At 34.4% G+C, this 21,384-nt stretch overlaps 1 protein-coding gene across 1 annotated transcript in view; it reads right to left on the minus strand.

Annotated features, from left to right (window-relative positions):
* Positions 1-20,696: 20,696 nt before the first annotated feature.
* LOC129227433 (E3 ubiquitin-protein ligase parkin-like) overlaps positions 20,697-21,384 on the minus strand; it is a 46,655-nt gene continuing 45,967 nt past the window's right edge. Inside the window, exon 10 of the mRNA XM_054861991.1 lies at positions 20,697-20,889. Within this exon, the coding sequence (XP_054717966.1) occupies positions 20,780-20,889 (110 nt within the window). The 3' untranslated portion in view covers positions 20,697-20,779. The remainder of the gene's footprint in view (positions 20,890-21,384) is intronic.

Raw genomic sequence — 21,384 nt, forward strand, 5'->3', positions numbered from 1 at the left:
TTTTGACTTTTGTTTTAAGAAAGCGCTTTCAATGGGTCCTGTTATTTAATAAAATATAAAGATTTCCAGAAATTTTTTGATTTCTTTTGATTTTTTGACTTCTGTTTTAAGAAAGCGCTTTCAATGGGTCCTGTTTTTTAATAAAATATAAAGATTTCCAGAAATTTTTTGATTTCTTTTGATTTTTTGACTTCTGTTTTAAGAAAGCGCTTTCAATGGGTCCTGTTATTTAATAAAATATAAAGATTTCCAGAAATTTTTTGATTTCTTTTGATTTTTTGACTTCTGTTTTAAGAAAGCGCTTTCAATGGGTCCTGTTATTTAATAAAATATAAAGATTTCCAGAAATTTTTTAATCGTGCGTTTTCTAAAGCAATACTTAATGTTCTATTTCTGTTGTTTTGGAATGTACATTGTTGCCAATAAACTAAGAAATAGTCGCACGAATTTTGGTTGCAAAAGAATTCATTTTAATTGAGTTTCCACTGAGTTAATTTTAAACTAACCCATTCTGTCCCACCTCACATTATTCAAATCTACGATACAGGGTGGCCTAGGAGTAATCACAAAGTAAGAGTGACTCCTAACCTAACAAGTAATACTTAAATTAAGAAAAAAACTCATACTTTGGTTTTAATGATTAAAGTTTTAAAAACATTTACGTCAGTAGTTTTCAAGTTATTCCATATTTTTCAAAAAGTTTTTATATTATTTTGTCATATTTCTGTGTGCGCGCATTAATTAACTAATTAAATTTCTGAATATAATACCAAAACGAAATTAATAACACGTTTGCATTTTTTAATTAAATTTCCTTTTTCTCGTATTTTACTTAATTGCTGTTTTTTTCCCCCCACATCATAACTCTACATTTAAAAAAGATACAGTCTGCCCACAGATTACATGGAATCGACAAACTTTCCGTTGAGACGAGTCTATTTTAATGAGGGGGTAAAGTAAAAATATTTGATGCACGTGTTCTCCTCATTGGAATGTGACTCTGCTTAATTTAGAAGCTAACCTACATCTGCAAAAACTGGCATCCCTGAAAACTAATAGATAAGTCCATTTCCGTCTGTAAACCGGATGTTTACTTTTCCATCTAATCAATGGTCAGATTGTACTGACTTATGTTCAAGGCGCAAGGTATGTAACCCCTCCGTTCAATATTACACAGATCGGCAACTTAATATTTTCCCCCTAGATTTGTGTTACAGCAATTTCTAAAGTATTAAAATTCAAGAATCATTCAATGTTTTTTTCCAAATTCAAAAAGTTACATAATGTACGGCTTTACTATGTTTCAAGTTTTTTTTTTAAATGGATACTTACTTGACGTCTTCTTTCATTTTAGAAACAGAAAGTTATGAAATAGTTGCGTACGCAAGACAATACTTCTGACAACAAAGAAATTCGATCACACTTTTCAGTTTTACACTGTTTTAAAACTTCTAAAATTGTACACAGGATAAAATTTGTTCAATGCTCTTGCGAGAATTATAAACCTGATAATAATTATTTGAAACCATTATGAAACAACGCAGTGCGAATTTTCTTTAAGATTGTTTCCTTACAGTTGAAATGCTCTTGTAAGGAAACCACATTTAGAGAAATGTTACGTCTTTTTCTTCTCGATTGTGATATTCGGAGGAAAAAAAACCATTCATATATATATATTTTTTTTTCTGTTAACCTCGGTTAATATAACATTATGAATTCTATTAACTCTTATTCCTTTACTTGTCGACTTTTCACAAGCACATATACTGTATTTCAGTTTCTAGTTCTTAATTGAAGCATTTCGTACTCCTCTAACCAGGGAGCCATCACATGAATAGTGTAATAATGAAACGAGTTGAAATAGGTAACTATCGAACGAGCATATTGAGACTTTCCCGGGGCAAAAATTAGCTGCCCTCGCGTCCCTGCTATCGAGATATATGGCCGTAAAGTCTGAAAAAATTTCAAGAAGAGCTCCAAATTTGAAGACTTACCGAGAATTCGAGAACTTGATTCAAAATTTCTGCAGACACTAAGAGCTCATATTTCGATAGCGGGGACAAGAAGGCAAACAATTTATGCGTCCGGAAATATGTTTTACTATGCTCTTTCCGGTGCTTCTAATTTATTACTTCCTTTTACGAAGGAAAGGAAGTATTGTATTCGAAAAAAAAATTTCACACAAATATCAGCCTTAAATTCCATTTTGCTCGCCTCCGAATGAATATTGATTTTTTTTTTTTTTTTTTGGACTCGACCTCACGTGGATATATGCTTAAGAATATATAAACACCCGAAATACCCATTTTGAAGATCCCTGAATTTATTACAACGAGTTTTCTCGTGACGTCTGTATGTGCGTATGTGAGAGTATGTATCTCGCATAACTCAAAAACGGTATGTCCTTGAAAGTTGGAATTTGGTACGTAGACTCCTGGTAGGGTCTAGTTGCGCACCTCCTCTTTTGGTTGCATTCGGATGTTCCAAAAGGGGTCTTTTACACCTTTTTGGGGGGAAATCATTATTAACTTCAATGCAAACTCAAGTGGTGTTATATTTTGGCAAAGACTTGGCGATATATCACCAAGCTTTTGGTCGCCAAGTTTTTTCGCCAACTTGGCGACAAATTTGTCTGTTTTTTTTTTTTTTTTTTTTTTTAATCTGGTTTCATTTTGGCCACATTGGGAGTTAACCATTGATTCACATTAAAATGTCCAATATTCGGAAAATTAAGCTGTATAACACGTTTTTTTCTTCAGTTCGCAACAAACTTGGGGTAAAAATATTTAAAGTTTCTTTGCTTACTCCAAGGCACTATTATCATTAAATTGGCGTAAAAGGAAGTCATGTGATGCACACATCAGCTCGTTTTTTACTTCCTTTTACAAAAAAGGAAGTATTGTATTCGCAAAAAAAAATTTCACCCAAAAATCGGCCTTAATTTCCGTTTTGCTCACCCCCAAATGAATGTTGAGTTTTTTTTTTTTTTTTTTCAACCCGAACACACGTGGATATGTGCCTAGAAACGTACAGACACCCGAAATATCCATTTTGACGATCCCCGAGTTAATTGCAACGAGTTTCCTCGTGACGTCTGTATGTACGTATGTATGTGCGTATGTGTGTATGTATGTCGCATAACTCAAGAACGGAATGTCCTAGAAAGTTGAAATTTGGTACGTAGACCCCTAGTGGGGTCTAGTTGTGTACCTTCCTTTTCGGTTGCATTCGGATGCTCCAAAGGGGGTCTTTTGCCCCTTTTTGGGAAGAAATCATTGTTAATTTCGATGTAAACTCAAGTGGTGTTATAATTTGGCGGACACTTGGCGATATATCGCCAGTCTTTTGGTCGCCAAGTTTTGTCGCCAACTTGGCGACAAATTTGGCGATTTTTTTTTTATTTTTTTTTTTTTAAATCTGGTTTCAATTTGGTCACTGTTGGTGATATTTAGAGAGTAAACTATTGAATCATATTAAAACTGTCAATAATGAGAAAATGACATTAAATTGGAGTAAAAGGAAGTCATGTGATGCACACATCAGCTCGTTTTTTCTCATGATTACACTACCCGTATGGTTTACTGGTAAGGATCCATAACAATTTGCAAAAATTTGGTACCGCTCATGAATGTCCCCATTTTCCAATACTTTTGATCGTTCCCTGCCGTCACAATGTGCCACACTTCATCCTACACCCTCCTCCTCAAGTCACATGTCTCGCCGTTTCCCATAAATATATTTTCATTACTTCTTATTACATTTTCATACTTCCTGTCATCCCCTCCCTCTTCCTTGTCACAAACTCACACTTACTTTCACGGAACACCCCCCCCCCCATATCCTCCTCAAAGCGGGACGTCTTTTATCGACGATCCCTAAGCCGAATGTATTTAAAAACAGTAGTTAATGTGAATTTTAATTTTAGGTGCACCATTCATGAGCAAACTTATAATTGCCATTTCGTTTTTTTTTTTTCTTTTCTTAAGAGTTTCTTGCTAAAAATAACCATTTCTGATAAAACATTGCTTACTCTTGGTAATTTTTTAAAATACTATCCACATAAAAATAGACTTGCTTAAAAAATAAAAAAAAAAGAGTGCCTTTTTTTCTCTTTCATTAAGACCTACTCTTTCTTCTAATGCATTTTTTTTTTTTTTTTTTTTAATATGACCAAATTTTCCAGATAGTTTGAAAACTATGCCATCAGAACTTCATATTAAGATTGACATTCTCTTTATAGAACAATTGAGGCAGTAAGAAGAAATGATTAAGTACAAAAATTTAAATTTTGCAAATAATTAGTAAAAATGGTAGCAGAACCTATCCTCTGTTCTGGGGAAAGGTGGTACCTGTACACCAGAGTTAATAGTACCAAGATGGTACTAGTAACTCGGGTGAGTGCTGCTATACAGCATGATTTATAAGAAATTTCAATGGAAGCCTACCTAGGACCCTAACTTAAAACGCGTTTTTCCCGAAATGTTCAAAAGTCCACTTACATCCTTTTGACTCTCACTGCCCCAATTAAGAAACTTTATCCTTGCGATAGTATTCTAATCACACGTAATTTTGAAGGAATTATCACAGAATAAACCACTTGGTATATTTTCAAAAAAAAAAAAAATTGCAAAACTAGTCATTAAAACAAAGCACTTGTCCGTTTTATCAAGCACTGCCAAAATCTATGTTGCTGAAATTTAGAATTACATGTTTAGTTGTTGAAGAAAACAAGCTATGAAACAAGAATAAAAGTTCCATTAAGATAGAAAATAATCCGCTCAATAACTATTGTTAGGGAATACCTAACTTGGCAGCAGTGTGAAGGCTCAGTCGCAGCATTATGACGTCCCTAGATTAAGTTTGCCTTAACTATGAATGAAATCACTAAAACCTGAAGTAATTCGTCAAATAACTACATTATCTCATTTTTTTTAATGTTCCATTAAACTATAAAATAACAGTCAAGAACAGTAATGCACCCTGGTCTTTATAAAATTGCAAACATGCTTCCTATCATTTTTAAAGTTGTAAAAATATGTCCTACCTTCATATATATAATGGCGAATAATCGAGTAACGCTCCTGACGTCACCAACAATGAAACTCGCACCACGGCATGATAGTTTGATAATATTTTTTGGTAATGTTTCACGTGTAGGGAAATGCTTTATTTTTACGAGGCTAAACTGGATCCGGTAATTTAGCTGTTTTACTGATAAGACTCACTTAAGGAGAACGAAGAAACCAGAAAGGGGTCATCAATGAATGAACGCTATCTACTATAGTTTAGGGTTAAAATTTCAACTGTCAAAATATCATCAAAAGCAATTTTCACCCGTCATACCTTGACGGGCGATTTTCTAGTTCTTTAATAAATTGCAAAATGCGTCCTGTTATTTTTGGAATTACAAAAATGCGGCTTGTAGTTTTTAAAATTTAGCAATTCCCCCTACTTTCTATTAAACTTCAGATCCAAAATTTTCCATTTTATGTACCTACTTCTCTCTTTCATTTCCCTATTTATTTCTCTTTCCTCCCAGTGCTCTTCAAAAATACTTTTATTCATTCCGATGCTCTTTTGAAATACATCTACGTCCGGCACTAATACCTGAAATGAGGAAAAATTGATTTTTTTTCCCATGGGAGGATGCCTCGGGGGAGCTACCCGGCCAATATACAGCAGGAAGGGGGAAAACGTATGTGCTATTCAATATACCGCCCATGTATTCAATCATGTGATAGTGGAAAAAAGTCAAGATGGGCACAATTTAGTTCATTTCTACCTAATACTACATTTAAAATAAAAACACCAAAGAAACGAATTCAAATTCCTAGAAATAAACATTTGACTTTTTTTGGCAAAAACCGAGAAGATTCGGACCGTTTCGGTTTATACGGAAATCCAAATACTATATAAAATCTTCGTAGAGCAATACAGTAAAATCTCGTTCATCCAGCTCTCGTTCACCCGGATCTCTGGTTTATCCGGATCATATCACTAGTAATATTTTTTAAAAAAATCAAGTTATAAAAGGTGGAATCCGCAAAGGACACATTGATCAACCGTGATTGGATAGAAGAAATTACACCTTCTAGATGCGTCAACGAAAGGAATTTCACATATGTGAGGAGGTGGGAAATAAACGAAAATCCTTTTTCTTTTACCGATCGATATTTAAAACTGAATTATTATTGCAAAAGATTGGAAATGAGAATCAGTTTGAGAAAAATGTAATTTTGCATTGAATCAAAACTGCAAAGAATATAGATCGATGGGAGGGCAATTATCATTCTTTTGTTTAAAAAAAAAAAAAAAAAAAAAAAACACGTGGGAGTCTCGAATAGCGTCATTATCCAGACTATTAAAACCTGGGTGCGCCTGTCGGTGTGTGTGTCTCTGTTACCCTATCTCATCTGAACTGTGAATGCCTACCAGGTCAATGCTGGTACCCGTTGAATAAGGGACATCCAGGGAAAGCCATTCAGTCCTGTTTCTCTGAACCTTAAGGGGACGGAGATAAGGAGCCTGACATATAGGATAATCCATACGTAAAAGCATTAAAATCATCAATTTTCAACTGCCGCAGGCGGCATTGGACCACCGCCAAACGCTAACAGGGTTTGGTGGGCAAAACGAGCAGGGTGTGGAGATCTCTAGCAGAAAGATTAGTATTGCATCGGATATTGCTGCAGCGGGGTTTTATTCATATATTACAACACTCCAATTATTTTAAAAAACATGAGGCCGGCTATAGGTAAGTGCTACTACACTCCCAGAGATCACAGTATCTATCGCTACACGTGGGTTAACCTGTTGGAAGGGGCCTTGAAGACAGCCGTTTTTGATCCAGACCACGAATCGAGAAACCCCTGATCTAGGGGTGCAAAGAGTGCACACCCAATGCAAATTTCATTGAAAGACAACAACAAACACGCCCACTTATAGTTAAAAACAAATTTTTCAAAGCCAGGAACTCCCCCGACTCCCCGAATGACGAAACACCGTTCAAACTGCAAGATCTCTATTTTAACAACCGTTAGTCTTAGACGCATACTTCCCCAGATGCATAAAAAATTTCACATTAGTATGACAAATATTCAACGATATATAAAACGCAGCGTTTTGTGACTTAGACCACTTTACACCCGCAGTCAATAACACTTTTTGGCACCTTCTGCACCTTATTTTGACCACTTTTGTAGCTGGAACTATGCATCAAGGACTAACGGTTGCGAAAATAGAGGTCTTTTGCAGGTTAAGCGGAGACACGCTGTATAAACTGCTTGCTTAACTAGAGAGGAGAGGAGAGAGATACATGGTCACTTCTCTAAAATCGCAGTTCCTCTCTTCATCAAATCTTCGCCAAAACAAAATAATAAGTTAAACAACTGGTCTTCCATACCAAGCACTTGACGCTTACATTTTATAAAACGTATTTTTTATTAAACAGAAAAAAAAATTATTAACGTAGACAACTATTGTTGATACATTATTTGATCTATGATTAAATCAGTTCAAAGAAATTTTTGTGCTAATACCCGAGACCTACATCTTACTAATATTATATATGCGAAAGTTTGTCTGTATGGATGTATGGATGTATGTGTATGGATGTTTGTTACTCTTTCACGCAAAAACTACTGAACGGATTTTGATGAAACTTTACAATAATATAGCTTATGCATCAGAATAACACATAGGGTAGTTTTCGTCCCGTTATGGGGGGCAAAACCCCCTTAGGGAGGCAATAAAACACAATTTTTGTATAAATCTCTAATATTAGGATGAAAAAATACTTGCACATATTTACATTATAACTAGTATTATATATGCGAAAGTTTGTCTGTATGGATGTATGGATGTTTGTTACTCTTTCACGCAAAAACTACTGAACGGATTTTGATGAAACTTTACAATAATATAGCTTATGCATCAGAATAACACATAGGGTAGTTTTCGTCCCGTTATGGGGGGCAAAACCCCCTTAGGGAGGCAATAAAACACAATTTTTGTATAAATCTCTAATATTAGGATGAAAAAATACTTGCACATATTTACATTATATGTCCATCGAAAGCTCTGATTTTTCTGCTGAAGATGGCACCTGTTCGAAATTTCTAAGTAGAATAAAAAACGAGTTATGAGCTTTTTAGATCCATGTTCGAAGGCTTTCCTCAACTCAATACAGTATTTAGTGTATCATCTCAACTCCTGTCGATAGCGACAATTGTTGTATTGTTGACTTTCTTTGCTTTTCGTGATTGTTCAAGGCTTTTCTCAAGTCAAATCTTGAAGTAAGGTTTTTGCACAAGATTGGCAAATAGTACATGATTTGGCTGATGATTTTCCATTTAAACGGAACTTTAATGTAATTAATGGTTTTTATTATTATTTATGCTGATTGAACATTTACTCATTATCCAAACAACCAGCAGATCGCCAAAACTTTTGCAGAAAGATTTCCGTAGCTGATGCATTTGGCAGTTTTTTCAACGTTGCTGTTTTTGAAGCCGAAGACTACGTCATAATGTTTCTCAGCTTTCACCATGTAAACAAAATATCGCCAATCAAAGAATTTTCAAAAGACTTTTTTTACTGTGTTAAATAATCCAGCAACTAAATTAGGCAAATCCATAAACAGCACAAAAACTTTCATTAATTTTCCTTTTTGCACAATTTCAAACAATCACCAAATTTTATTACTTATTTTGGTAACATTTGGGATGAAACTGTTTAGCGCCATTTTATGGTGACCAAAAATATCTCAGCATCTGGCGACGACATCTCTGTAACGAAAATTAATATCATATCGTTTTACAAAGTAAGGAAAGAATGGGGGAGCATCATCGAAGGTACCCCGAAACGACTTTCGCAAATTCGGTAAAATCGCACCAAGAGCCACAATGATTGAAATTTCCCGAAATAACTAAAGCAAGTATAAGGGGATTACGAGCGCAGCTACTTTTTTTTAATCACTTCGTACTTCATTAGCCATACAGAGAAGGTTTTAGACTGAATGTTAAAAAAAAAAGTATCAACAGATTAATCTTTTTAAACATGAGAAGATTAATTTCATGTTTTTTAAATTTGTATATGTTTAAATATAGTGCTTTCGTTTCTAAATCAATACTACTTTGTTCTTTATACTTATTGCTATTTTAGTTTTATGGGTAAGGAAGAAACTCGATTTTTAATCACGTCAAAAAGATGTGTTTTAAATTCTTTCATTTAAAACAGAAAACAATAGCAAGTAACGATTTTTTCTAATAATTATTACTGACCCGCAACGCCGGGTATTTTTGCTAGTGTAAAATAATTCAACAACTAAATTAGGCAAATCCATAAACCGCACAAAAACTTCCATTAATTTTTCTTTTTGCACGATTTCAAACAATCGCTAAATTTTACTACTTATTTTAGAAACATTTCGGATGAAACCGTTTAGCGCCATTTTATTTCGACCAAAAGTATCTCAGCATCTGGCAACAATATTTCTATAATAAAAATTAGTAAGGAAGGGGAGTATTATCGAAAGTGTCCCAAAATGATTCTCGCGAATTTAGTAAGATTTTAAACTGCACCAAGTGCCCACAAATATGGAAATTTCCCAAAATAACTAAAGCAAGTGTAAGGGGAACACGGGCGGCTACATTTTTTAAAACAGTTCGTACATCAATAGCCATACAGAGAAGGTTTTAGATTTTAAAAAAAAAAGTACTAACAGATAAATCTTTTTAAACATGTAAAGTTTAATTTCATGTTTCAGAAATTCTTCAAATTTGTATATACTTAAATGTCGTGCTTTCGTTTCTAATTGAATACTATTTTGTTCTTAATACTTATTGCTATTTTAGTTTAATGAGTAAGGAAGAAGCTCGATTTTTAATCACGTCAAAAAGGTTTGTTTTAAATTCTTTCGCTTAAAACAGAAAACAAGGGCAAGTAACGATTGTTTCTCATAATTATTACTGACCCAGGCAACGCCGGGTATTTTTGCTAGTACAATATAAATTTGTGTGCGTGTGAGAGAGAGAGAGATAGAGGAGGGGAGAGAGACAAAGATTGAAAGAGATTCAATAAAAATTTGAATGCACTACAATTTTGAACAATTGCTACTAACTCACTGTAATAATTGGATGTACATAGGGGCGACTCTAGCGTCGGACAAACTGGACCCCTGTCCGGGATGGCAATTTTTATCGGCAGCATTTTGATTCGAATGTCCAAAATGCATTTTTCACTAGGGGCAGAGATTAGATATAAATAATGAAAGAAACCTTTAAGTCTACTAAGTATAATTATAATATAAAAAATAAAGAGTGATTTGAGGATGCATTTACTATTTTGAAGACTTTAGTTTGTGCTAATTGAAAATATCGGATATACAGTCGACTCCCGCTACAACGCGGTTCAACCCACGCGAAATGGCTATAACGGGATTTTTTCCCGAATTAATCGCCGGCAACACGAAAACTTTCGGAAGGGAATCATGGTGTGTAAGTATCGACTTTCTTATTGGTTAATAAAAATATTCTTTTCGCAAATGAACCTTCATTCCTTTAGCATCACTGACAGCTGAAGTTCCCACAGCGTACTAGTCTGAACATCGCATTGTTAGTGCACATACAAATAACTCTATCTACTCCTCATTTTTCATTTATTATTTTCATTCTAAATGCGAAAGTTGATGGAATGTAATGACACCAAAGACCGCTGTTTTACCTAAACTAAGGTAATACGACAATTGGGTATGAGTGACTCTTCCATACGCACAATTAAAAGTCAAGAAAAGGAAATCCGGATAAGTTCGCTGAGTAGTGTCTACGCAAAATGCAAAAATGATGAAAATAAAAGCTACTCTCGTATTGTAAATTAAAGAAACCTGAAAAAGGGGTGTTGCCATAGATGGAAACGTTATAAAAGAATTGGCGATGCAACTGTATTTAAAATATATATTCGAATAACTGTTTGATCAGGTAGCATAAATCATCATCATCTTCATTTTTTTAAGGTACGAATATCACTACTGGATCCACTCTACAGTACAATATAGTGCATTATTTTATTAGTATACCGTACGTGCCATACTAGTTTATTTTATGTCCCTCTTTCGCATTTAACATTGATTTTGCAGCGTAACAAAATTTTACGTCGAATAAAACAGCATTAAAAAAATGCAAATAAAAATTCTGTTCTTGATGTAAGAAATAGTAATGTATAGTTAAGGAATGGTTTAAAACAGTTTGAGGTGGTGTTTAAAAATGTGTTAAATAATTGGGTATGGTTGTAAAAGTTTTTACGCAAACCTTTTTCCACATCGTGAAATTTCGACTTACGCGAGGGGTCTTGGAACGCATCCCTCGCGTAAGTCGGGACTCGACTGTATATCAAAATATCCAATAGATATAAAAAATTTCGATATTTTCAAAAATATCATGATATTTTCGAACCCTGCTTTCATGTTAAACATGTATTTGTGAGACAAATAAAATGCTAACGTGGTATAGATTTTAATTTTGCTTATGCTGTTATCACAGCTGTATTTTTCACTCTCAGATAAAAGTACCTTTCCATATAAATAACCCTTGATTATATACAGGGGCGTCTCGATAGGAGGTCACGGAGTTTACTGTGACCTCTGAAAAAAATTCTTATTCAGCAAATTCTGTCTGATGTTTCAACAAATTTGGAAACCGAATTGTGAAAAAAAAATTTTTTTTTTTTTGGCCCAATTGTCCTTTTTCATTCAATGCACTAAGTGTACATACCCGTATTTTAACATTGGGAAAAATTTGGAGTTTCTTTCAGAATATTGAGAATTTCTGCCGTCCCAAAAATTTTAATTCGGTGCGCCGCGGATTATAAAATTAGCTTTAGTGCTATTAATTAGTTCAGTTGAAGTTTATTTAAATTGCTAACTTTTATGTTTTAATATCAACTCAAAAGCCAATGTATTGTTTAGCTACCTTTGTTTTTTGGATTTACGAGAAAAGTCGACTAGAAAGGAAAAGAGTGGCGTCTAATAAATTTGCTGTTACTCGCCCTTAGCGACTAGAAAATTTCTCAATTTTGATTTTTGCTTAAAAAGTTTTTTTTTTTTTTTGTCAAGGAACCAAATTGAGGAATTTTGGACTTCTGTTTCAGTTAGAAAATTTAAAAATGAAAGAAATCACATGGATTTTTTTGGTATAACCATAATATTAAGGGAGACGGAATGTAGTACCAAATTTTAATTTCAATCGCATTACATCTTTGCGAATAAAATAACAACTTGCTTCGAAGTTGGTAAAAAAATAAAGGGTGTTTGCAAAATCTTGCACTAATAAAGAAATTTTATTACAAAAATTTTTAAAAAAAAGCTATAGAGATTTTTTAAAATATTTATTGAAAAACTCCATAATTTACACGAGTAAAAAAAAATATTTTGATCCTTATCTAATGTTCGACAAAACTTCCAGGCGCACAGCAAGGAGGTTTTGAGAGTCAACATCCCAGAACCTTTAGTTTTAACACCTATTGCTAATTCTAATACGGCAGTCAGGTGTGGCCTAGGACGGCGGGACGTGTCCTAGTGCGCCCTTCACCAAAGCGGCTGCTCCAGAAAAGGTGGGAAAAAGTATTTTTTTTTTTAGTTATTTTCAAGAAAAAAAAGAAAAGCGCCTCCTCGGAGAGCCACAAAACCTCTACAGGGGCGATGCCAAAATTTTGCAATAATGTTGCAAATAATTGAGTGCTTAAATAATGAAACCTTTTAATGTTTCGCGGCGCCCCTAAATGAGAAAATCTTGCATTAGAGAATCGGCTCTATTCACTGTATTTATAAGAATGTTAAAGATCTTCCCGGGCCAAAATATCAGCCTACATCTGTGAGCGCTGTGGGATCTATCATGCATTAAGGGGGTGATTCAGTAGGAGCCCGGGCAGAAGGTTTAAAACCATAAGGTCCGCGGATAGAATATCCACGTACGCTCAGAAGGTCTAGCGGACATATGGTCCGACGGACATTTCTTACAACTAGGACATGAGGTCAAGTTTTCTGAACAGGCTGGGCATAAGGTCCGTATTTTTAAGTTTAACCTTTGTCTCCAAATAATTTTGTTAAATATTAAATTGATTTAAAATTGATTTAGTGACTGGACAGGCAATTTCCCACAAACTGTGTGCCTCCCTATAAAGATCCATAGCTCATTTACAGGGGCGCCATGGGATATTGCAGTAGCGTAGCAAATAGTTATTATTTACGATGTTTTGTATAATTATACATTTTTGGCGGTTTAGTTTTTGAATTTCAGCAGTCCGGACTTGAATCGCGCACAAGGCTCGCACCCACCCCTCCCCCAGAGGACTGAGTATAATATATTTTTTTTTTTTGAAAAATATTCCATATTACTAAAGGAAAGAAATGAACGCTCCTCGTAAAACGATTGCAAAAAATATAGAATACTGTGAAAAAAAAACTTAATTTCTTTTAAAAAGAACATTAAAGTTGAATTTTTCGATAGTTACAGATTACTGCTCAGTCAATCACGTCCTACGTCTCATATTTCTTTCATCCCCACCTCTCCTTTTTTTTTTTTTTTTTTTTTTTCTCCTTTTTCCTAGATGGTCCAAAAATAAGAAAATCCTTAAAATGATACGCTTCGGAAGCTTCCTCCCTCAACAAAAATCAAAGGGCATCTCAAATCTCGTTTCCGGGGATTCAATTTTTCAACATTTCCTGGGGAAGAACTACCAATCACCTCGCCTTCTTACAACATAGAAAATCGTTTAAAAATGCTTTTTTTTTTTTTTTGAGCTACAATTTTGAAAAATTGCAGAGCCCCTAATGTTACCAAATATTGTGTAACAGTCGCGTTTTTAAGACTTTCATTTCGGAAAATTTTCGGACAAAGGCCTCGCGACTCGAAGCCCTCCTTCTAATATAATCCAAATCCTCACAAACTGATTTCAATTTGTCTTACTTAGCATGCAGTCCTCTTTAAATAGAGTGAGACGATGCTCCTGTATGAAATCTGAAAATGAAAAAACTATAATTTTAAGAAAATTAAGGAGAGACCTTTAAACCCTCAACCTAGTCCCTGAATATCACTTAAAGACTTCGCTGTTTAGAACTTCTATTTCGTAATGTTTTTTTTTTTGGGGGGGGGGGTGTTCCTGTAACTATCAAAGTTCATCGGTAACTTCGTTTTGGAACTTCAATGTCGAAAATTGAAATGAGAGGTGATCAATTTCACTGTATTTTCAGAAGGAAAAAAAAAGAGAGCACCGAAGTCCCATCCCTTACTCTAACGTCAACACATATCGCTTATATAATCGCGTTTTTAAGACTTCAATTTCTTAAATTTTCTTCAGAAGGTCCCCTGAAACTTTCCCCTATCTTAACCGCAAGAGACCGTCTAAATCTGCGTTCTTAGTACTACAATTTAAAAAAAATTCTCCGGGGGAGAACCTCTGGAACCCCTTAAAATATGGAAAACTTTAAATGTGCCCCACCCCCTCCTTAAAAAATATTTTCTGGTTGTGCCACTGTCGGACAGTGCAGGAAACTGTGGCCGTACTTAGGACTGATGAATTGATGAAGACAACGGCAAAACTTTCAATCAAAAACATTTTAGGGAGTGTAGTGAATGCGTGGGAGCGAGGTTTTATTTTTGGAAGAACGCTTCATGTTTAAAAGAAAGAATACCAAAAAGAAGGGAAAAAAACTATATTTGTAAAGTAAAAATGAAAACTTGTAATGTTTGAACGTTTTTTTCTTTTTTTAAAGTTTTTTTTTTCCGTGGGGAGGGCCGGCAGTTTGGAGATTTCTCCGGGGCGGCAAAACTGTTAGAGCCGGCCCTGACGTACAAGAGCATCCAATTATTAGCTACGTTATAGAAATTGTACATACATCACTCACTGTATCAAAAGGACGCTTAAATGACGCCTAATGGTTATTAAAATATAACAGGAGGTTCTAACATTTATTAAATCTAGTAAATTTCAAAAAGTAACAAATTAATTCGTTTCTCAACAAATATATCAAGTTAAATAATTTAAAAAATCAATATTTAAATCGAGTGACATGTTGGTGCTCTTAATTCAAAATCAAAACTGCTTCTTATCTCAAAACGCATGGAAAAATTGTATTGTCACTTTCCAAAATATTAAGATTGAACTTTGCACTGATGTGCAGCAGAATTCAAATATTTGGAATAAGCATATCAGAATGAAATTACAAATAATTACTTATACTTACCACTGTGTTCCAAGCTATTCTTCTAAATAAAAGCCATGTGACAATTTTCTGCGATTCAGCACGGCCGGCGTCGAAAAGCCTCACACGCCAGTGATCGTCTGGGAGCAAGCAATGATCGTCGCGTCGAATTTTTACGAATTCCATCCGCCTTCTTTCCAGGGATGCACTGAGAACTGTTGCACCCTGTCGCAACCAGGGAATCCGATATGTTGTCATCCATTGTTTCGCCACGGCGGGAACTCGAAATCGGTCGTTGGAACAAAGAATAATGGCCCTCACGAGCCATTTCTGGTCGTGTGCCGCAATGACCGACAGTGACCATGAAAAGCTGGAATCTCCAATTGGATGCAACAGGATTCTTGGTAAAAAAGTACGTGGGTAAAGCTTAAAGATCAATTTCGAACAAGTGAAAAGAATTAAATTATCAAGGCACATGATTGCAAAAAATATTTTGGTTCTGAGGTTTTCGGGGAGTTGAAAACGCCTGTTTTCACAGCAGAAAATTTTGAGGTTGCGAGCAGTAACAGTGACTAATGCTCAGTATCCAATGCACCAATTATTGTTTTATTGAAACTGCATCTTACGGCCATGTTCACCAGTTGAGTGAAACCTCAGTCAGACATTAGAACCGAAGCTTGAAGTTTTCTTCAGCCAATCAAAAAACTTCAATTGGTAGTTCGGTTGCCTGACTGAGATTCCATTCTGCTGGTGTACATAGCTACCAATGTCCAACGAACCAACCGCTGTTTTCTTGTAACTCCTTCTTACGGCCAAATTCACCAGCCGAGTGGAACCTCAATCAAGCTAATAAAACCGTCAATGTGGTCAATCGGAGTCAACCCATCCAGCCAAAAAATCGAAAGGCTGTAATCGATAGTTCGGGTGTCTAACTTGCGACGGCTTATTGACCGACAACCCAATAATTATGCATTGTAAAAGGGCTTTCTTGAAATACTCTTGAGTCGAGACTACTTTTCGCCGTTATTTTTACAAATATGAGCTATAATAAATTTGAGTTAAAAATGTGTTGCTCTTAAACAAAAGTAAACAGCTTTAATTCCTCTCATTTACTAATTTTATAGAAGAAAAGAACTTGATTTTTTTTTCAATCTTTCTAACTTTATTACTGTTATAGATTGTTAACCCATTTCACATTGGCAGTACTTTTATAGTTAGCCGCCTGAGTGAAAGTTGATCATTTTCATACTGTATTTTTCCGCATTAGCCGGCATGCCGCAAAATTCGGGGGTCACCAAGTTTTCAATAACTCTGGTCTGGGTCTTTCCGGCATGAAGGGGAAAAAAAAATGAGGTTATAAAAATGTATTTCATTTAACATAGTAAATACCTGTGTAACTTAAAACATGTGAGTACTACATATTTATTCCTCATATGAATAACTACCTGCGTTGCCCGGCTTTGCCCGGTCTACCTTGAAAATAAAAATTTTGCCAAGTGACGTATATTCAACAACCAGGCTTAAATAAATAAATTAAAAAAAAAACATACAAAATTTCCCTCCCAAACAATGACGACAGATATTAAAATACTTTCAAGAAATTAAATCGAGAAAGATGAATTTAAAAATCGTAACCATGGAAACAAAAAATATAACAAGTTTAAGGAATTAAACTGCGTAAGAAAATGGTTAACAATTTGAATGGAAATGAGATTTTCCTTAACTTGATTTAAAAAGGCTTGTAACTTTTTTTCCTTTCGAGATTAGAACCTTAGTTTTCGATCATATGTTAAGATGATCTGGAGTAAAAAATTCACTTTTTTCAATGGTGTCAAAAAGAAAACTGTGGGTCAATTCCTTCACTTTTTATTGATTGATATAATGAAGAAAGTAGTCCCTAAATTTCAGCTAAGTCTAAAAAAATTCGAGCTAAAAACTCCAAATAACTCCCGTCGTAATTAAGTTTGAGCATTGAAACAAATTACGTAGAACGCAGAAAATTCTACCCTTTCTAACGATATGTAATATTAATATGTGCAAGTAATTTTTCGCCAACATATTTGGAAACTTATGTGAAAATTGGGCCTAAAATGGAATTAAAAAAAAGAACTACTCGTCGAATTCTTTTTTTCGAACCAGTCTGCAAACCCTTCCGGTGCTAAAAGAGAGATACTGTGAAAATTTCAGCGAAATCGGCCGGGTAGTTCTCGAGTTTTGCGCGTTTAAACCAAACAGTCGCTTTTTGGAGACTTCATTTTATACTATGTAGAGACAGCCGATGATCAAGAAACTTGTGTGTTTCTGTTTCAACAATGAAACTCGCGCCATGGCATGATAATTTGATAATATGTTTTGGTATGTTTAACATGTAGGGAAAGGTTTTATTGTGACAAGGCTGAACTCGATCCGGTAACTTAACTGCTTTACTGGTAAGACAGTCATTTTAGAGAAATGAAGATTTAAAAAAAGTAGTTGAAAATTAACGCTATCCACTCATCACCGTACTAGAGTCAATGCCTGTTAACTGCAGGGTTGGCCGGATTGGACCCAATTGGGTTGGATCCAATGGGTTTTTTTGAAAAAACCCATTTAAAAAAACCCATTATTTAGCCCACTTTTGGGTTTTTTTAAATTTTCTGAGAATTTTTTTTAAAAAAATAATTGATTTAAATACTTTTACAATTTAAACTTCTTTTTTATTTCTTCTTCACAATAGGCAATGGACATAAAAAATGAATTTTGAACTTTAATAGTATTTCTTAACTCTTAAGGGCATTAAAAAATGCTTCAAAGATTTTAAATAAATATATTTAACTTTTTTCCTTCAACTGGTCAATAAGGTACTCAAATTATCTTGACTAAGTCCTGTCACGTCAGATTTTCTCAATATTTGCAGATTGTACAAAGGATACTTACTACTTTAGCTAAAAGGCTCTTATGTGAATTATTTTCTGCAAACCAACACGTCACAAAACTCGAATAAACAAGGTATATTTTTTAGAAATTAACAGGTTTTACAAATGGTTGGACAGAAAACGGAATAACATGTACAGTATTTTCATTATCTTACGAAAAAGTTTAATATTTCTTACTCCGTACACAGAAATAGAAAAACAGGCAACATAAAATTCAAAGAAATGTCTTGATTAAGCTGGAATTCAGTAAAAAGGGATTTAAACTACTTGAGGTTCTACAGTAGTTTTGCATAACAAAATGAAATACAATAAAGTAAAATACAAAAAAAAAATGTCGAAATTAAAAACGAACAAATAAACAATAGGTTTTATCACTCAAGAAGTAACTTTGCTTTAAATGTTAGTAATCATGGAAACTAAAAAAATCTGAAACTTCACCATTCTTGAATTTTGTCGTCTTTTATACCTTTCTTCAGAAAACGCTGAATTTTCCAGCTTTTTTTATCAAGACAATTTTTGTACTTTGTCCATATACTTATGCTACAATATGCTACGAGTACCCCACCTTTCCCCTAAAAAAAGACAAAAAAAACCCACATTTCTTTTAAAAAACCCAGCTTTAGTTGGGTTTTTTTGGGTTTTATTTAAAAAAACCCAAAAAACCCTGGGTCCATGGGCTTTTTTAAAAAAACCCGGGTTTTTGCCAACCCTGGTTAACTGGCAACGATACATTTGATGACGTAAGCGCAGATCGGCCAGTTTACCTTTAAAATGTCTCTTTAGTCCAACGAAAATCTTTTTGGTCCATTAATGTACTGTGTAACTTCGCAAAGGAAATTACTATTTCGTTTCCAAAGGAGAGCAAAAAACGTCATTTTTGCCCTGGATCTTATACGAAGTGATCCATTGGATGCTAGATTTTGGAAATATTTCTAATTAGCTGGATCATAATAACATAAGACACCTTTGAATCCGATTCATAAATGTAGTTGCAGCAGACTGTAAATGAGTCTTATGGCTCCATATAAGTTTTGTAGCATTGTGAATGATTATTTTTATGATGAATTGCCGAGTGATATGCACATAAGTAATATCTGTTTCCTTTTATTGATGTTTTACCTCAAGTACATAATGATGACAAAAGAAAAAGGAACTACTTTGATATACCCCCCCCCCAAAATCGGAAATTTGGCGACTTTTTTTTCTCGCCAAGCAAAATACCTGTTTTTGGCGTAGGCGCAAAATACCTGGTTTTCAACAACACTTTATACAGTAGGCATATTGAAAACTAAAAGATAAAAATAATTGATAGAAAAAAAATGTAATTGGAAAATACAACCAGTTTTGCGGGAAAATACAGCAAGTCAGAATCTGCTTGAGCACTTCACAAAGAAATGGCGAATGAATGAAATGGCGCAAAAACATATATGAAATCCCAAAATTGTTGCCACAAAACTTTCAAAAAAAAAAAAGAAAACCTCAAAAAATGGTACAAAATACAAGAAAATACTAAATTTGGCAACAGCAAAAACCTAAAAGCTGAAAAAAACCTAAATTGGCAACACCAAAATAAGAAACAACCCTAAAAAGTTCGTAGGGAGTGCCAGATTTGGCGCGTAATTTTTGGGGGGTATATCAAAGTTATAGCAAGAAAAATGTGATTCTGTGTTACCTGTTATATTATAGTTAATTGGACATTGCATTTTCTACATTAAAGTTTCAAGTGTGATGTCGGCTCAAGAAAATCTGACCGTCGATAGAAAATTATCTTCGAATTCCTCGAATCATTAGATAAAAAAAATCCTAACAGAGAGGGCTAATTTACCTTTATCCCGCATGTAAGAAATGTAGTACGTTTTGTATAGCAATAGGTATTCAAAAGTTGCTACCTTATCCACTTGGGTAAGAAGTATTTTTGAAGTGTTCATATAGGAGTAAAAACTCGCCAATCGACAATGCTATCACTCAATGAGTATAATTTTGATTTTTTTCCCCTAGCCAAGTCTTTGAACTAATTTAATTCTATAGTTTAGTAAATAAAAAAAAGTTTTAGCTAACATAGAGTAAAGAAATTACACAGAGAGGCCCCGGTATACTAAGAAATGAAATAGTTGCACCGCTGTATCCCAAGTTCCTTAGCTTCTCGCTAAATTTTTTGAGATACATTTTGATTCAAAACATTCCATTGCTGAATCTCGATTGGTTGTTAACTTAGATATTGTTGCAAATTTCTGAGGCATGTTTTTGAAATTGCATTACAACATGAATTAAAATGCAAATCTAACCGCCAGCTACTTTATTCGGTCTGTTTGGGAGATTGGTGAAAACTATTCTCGCAAAGCGATTATGTTATCATAACCTTGCCCATCATTGCACCGCTGTATCCCATAATTCCAGCTTCAATTTCATCTCCTTTTTACCATACACAGGCCTCTTTATGCAAATTTCTTTACTTTATGGTGTCAAATCATCATAAAAATTGAAAAAAAAAAGTGGAGAAATAAAGAAAAATAAATTCAATTAAAACCAGACAAATATTAACTCACAAGTTGATTTTATTTAAAAATAAATTTTTCAGAGGCAGCCTAAATACTATACAATGTTCATTTTACACATCAGCGGCACTCGTTCAAAGCATCCCACGGAGAGAGTGAGGGTTGGAGTGTATTCATCCGAACCAGTGGTTGCCCATGCAGTCATTAGTCCATTCCTCTTGACAAACCCAACACCAGTGAAAGCCACACTGTGATCGCGTACACACCATGTGCATGCAACCACCTAAATAAGAAGTTTAAACAAGATGATTCAACAAAATAATAAAATGAAAGATGTTCAACTTAGTAGAAATTCCTGTTGTTTACTAAAGTGATTTTTTTTTCTACTTCGGTTACAATAGGGTGGTTTCCTTCAGTCAAAAGTACTACTTTTAGTCATTGAAATGGATAGAATGAGCAAAAAAAAATTACATGGACCAAGAAAATACTTTCATTTTCCTCAACAGCTTTTTTTAATTAATTTTTTTAAATGTCTGATTTTTCAAACAAGGTGTGGTCTCTATGACGTCGCAAATGATGCAATTTGGCGCATCTTTCTACTATGTTTCCACGTTATGAAAATCAAGCAACAAATTAAAATTGCACTCCACGCTTGCTACCAACCATATTGTTGCCAATACACGTGAGTAAAGATGCAAATTAAATATTTTGTTCTGTGAATGGCAACATTGAATGGCATTTCATCATTTGTGATGTCACACGACAGAAGTGTAAACAA

Source organism: Uloborus diversus, chromosome 8 (assembly GCF_026930045.1).
Source record: "Uloborus diversus isolate 005 chromosome 8, Udiv.v.3.1, whole genome shotgun sequence".
Classification (NCBI taxonomy): domain Eukaryota; kingdom Metazoa; phylum Arthropoda; class Arachnida; order Araneae; family Uloboridae; genus Uloborus; species Uloborus diversus.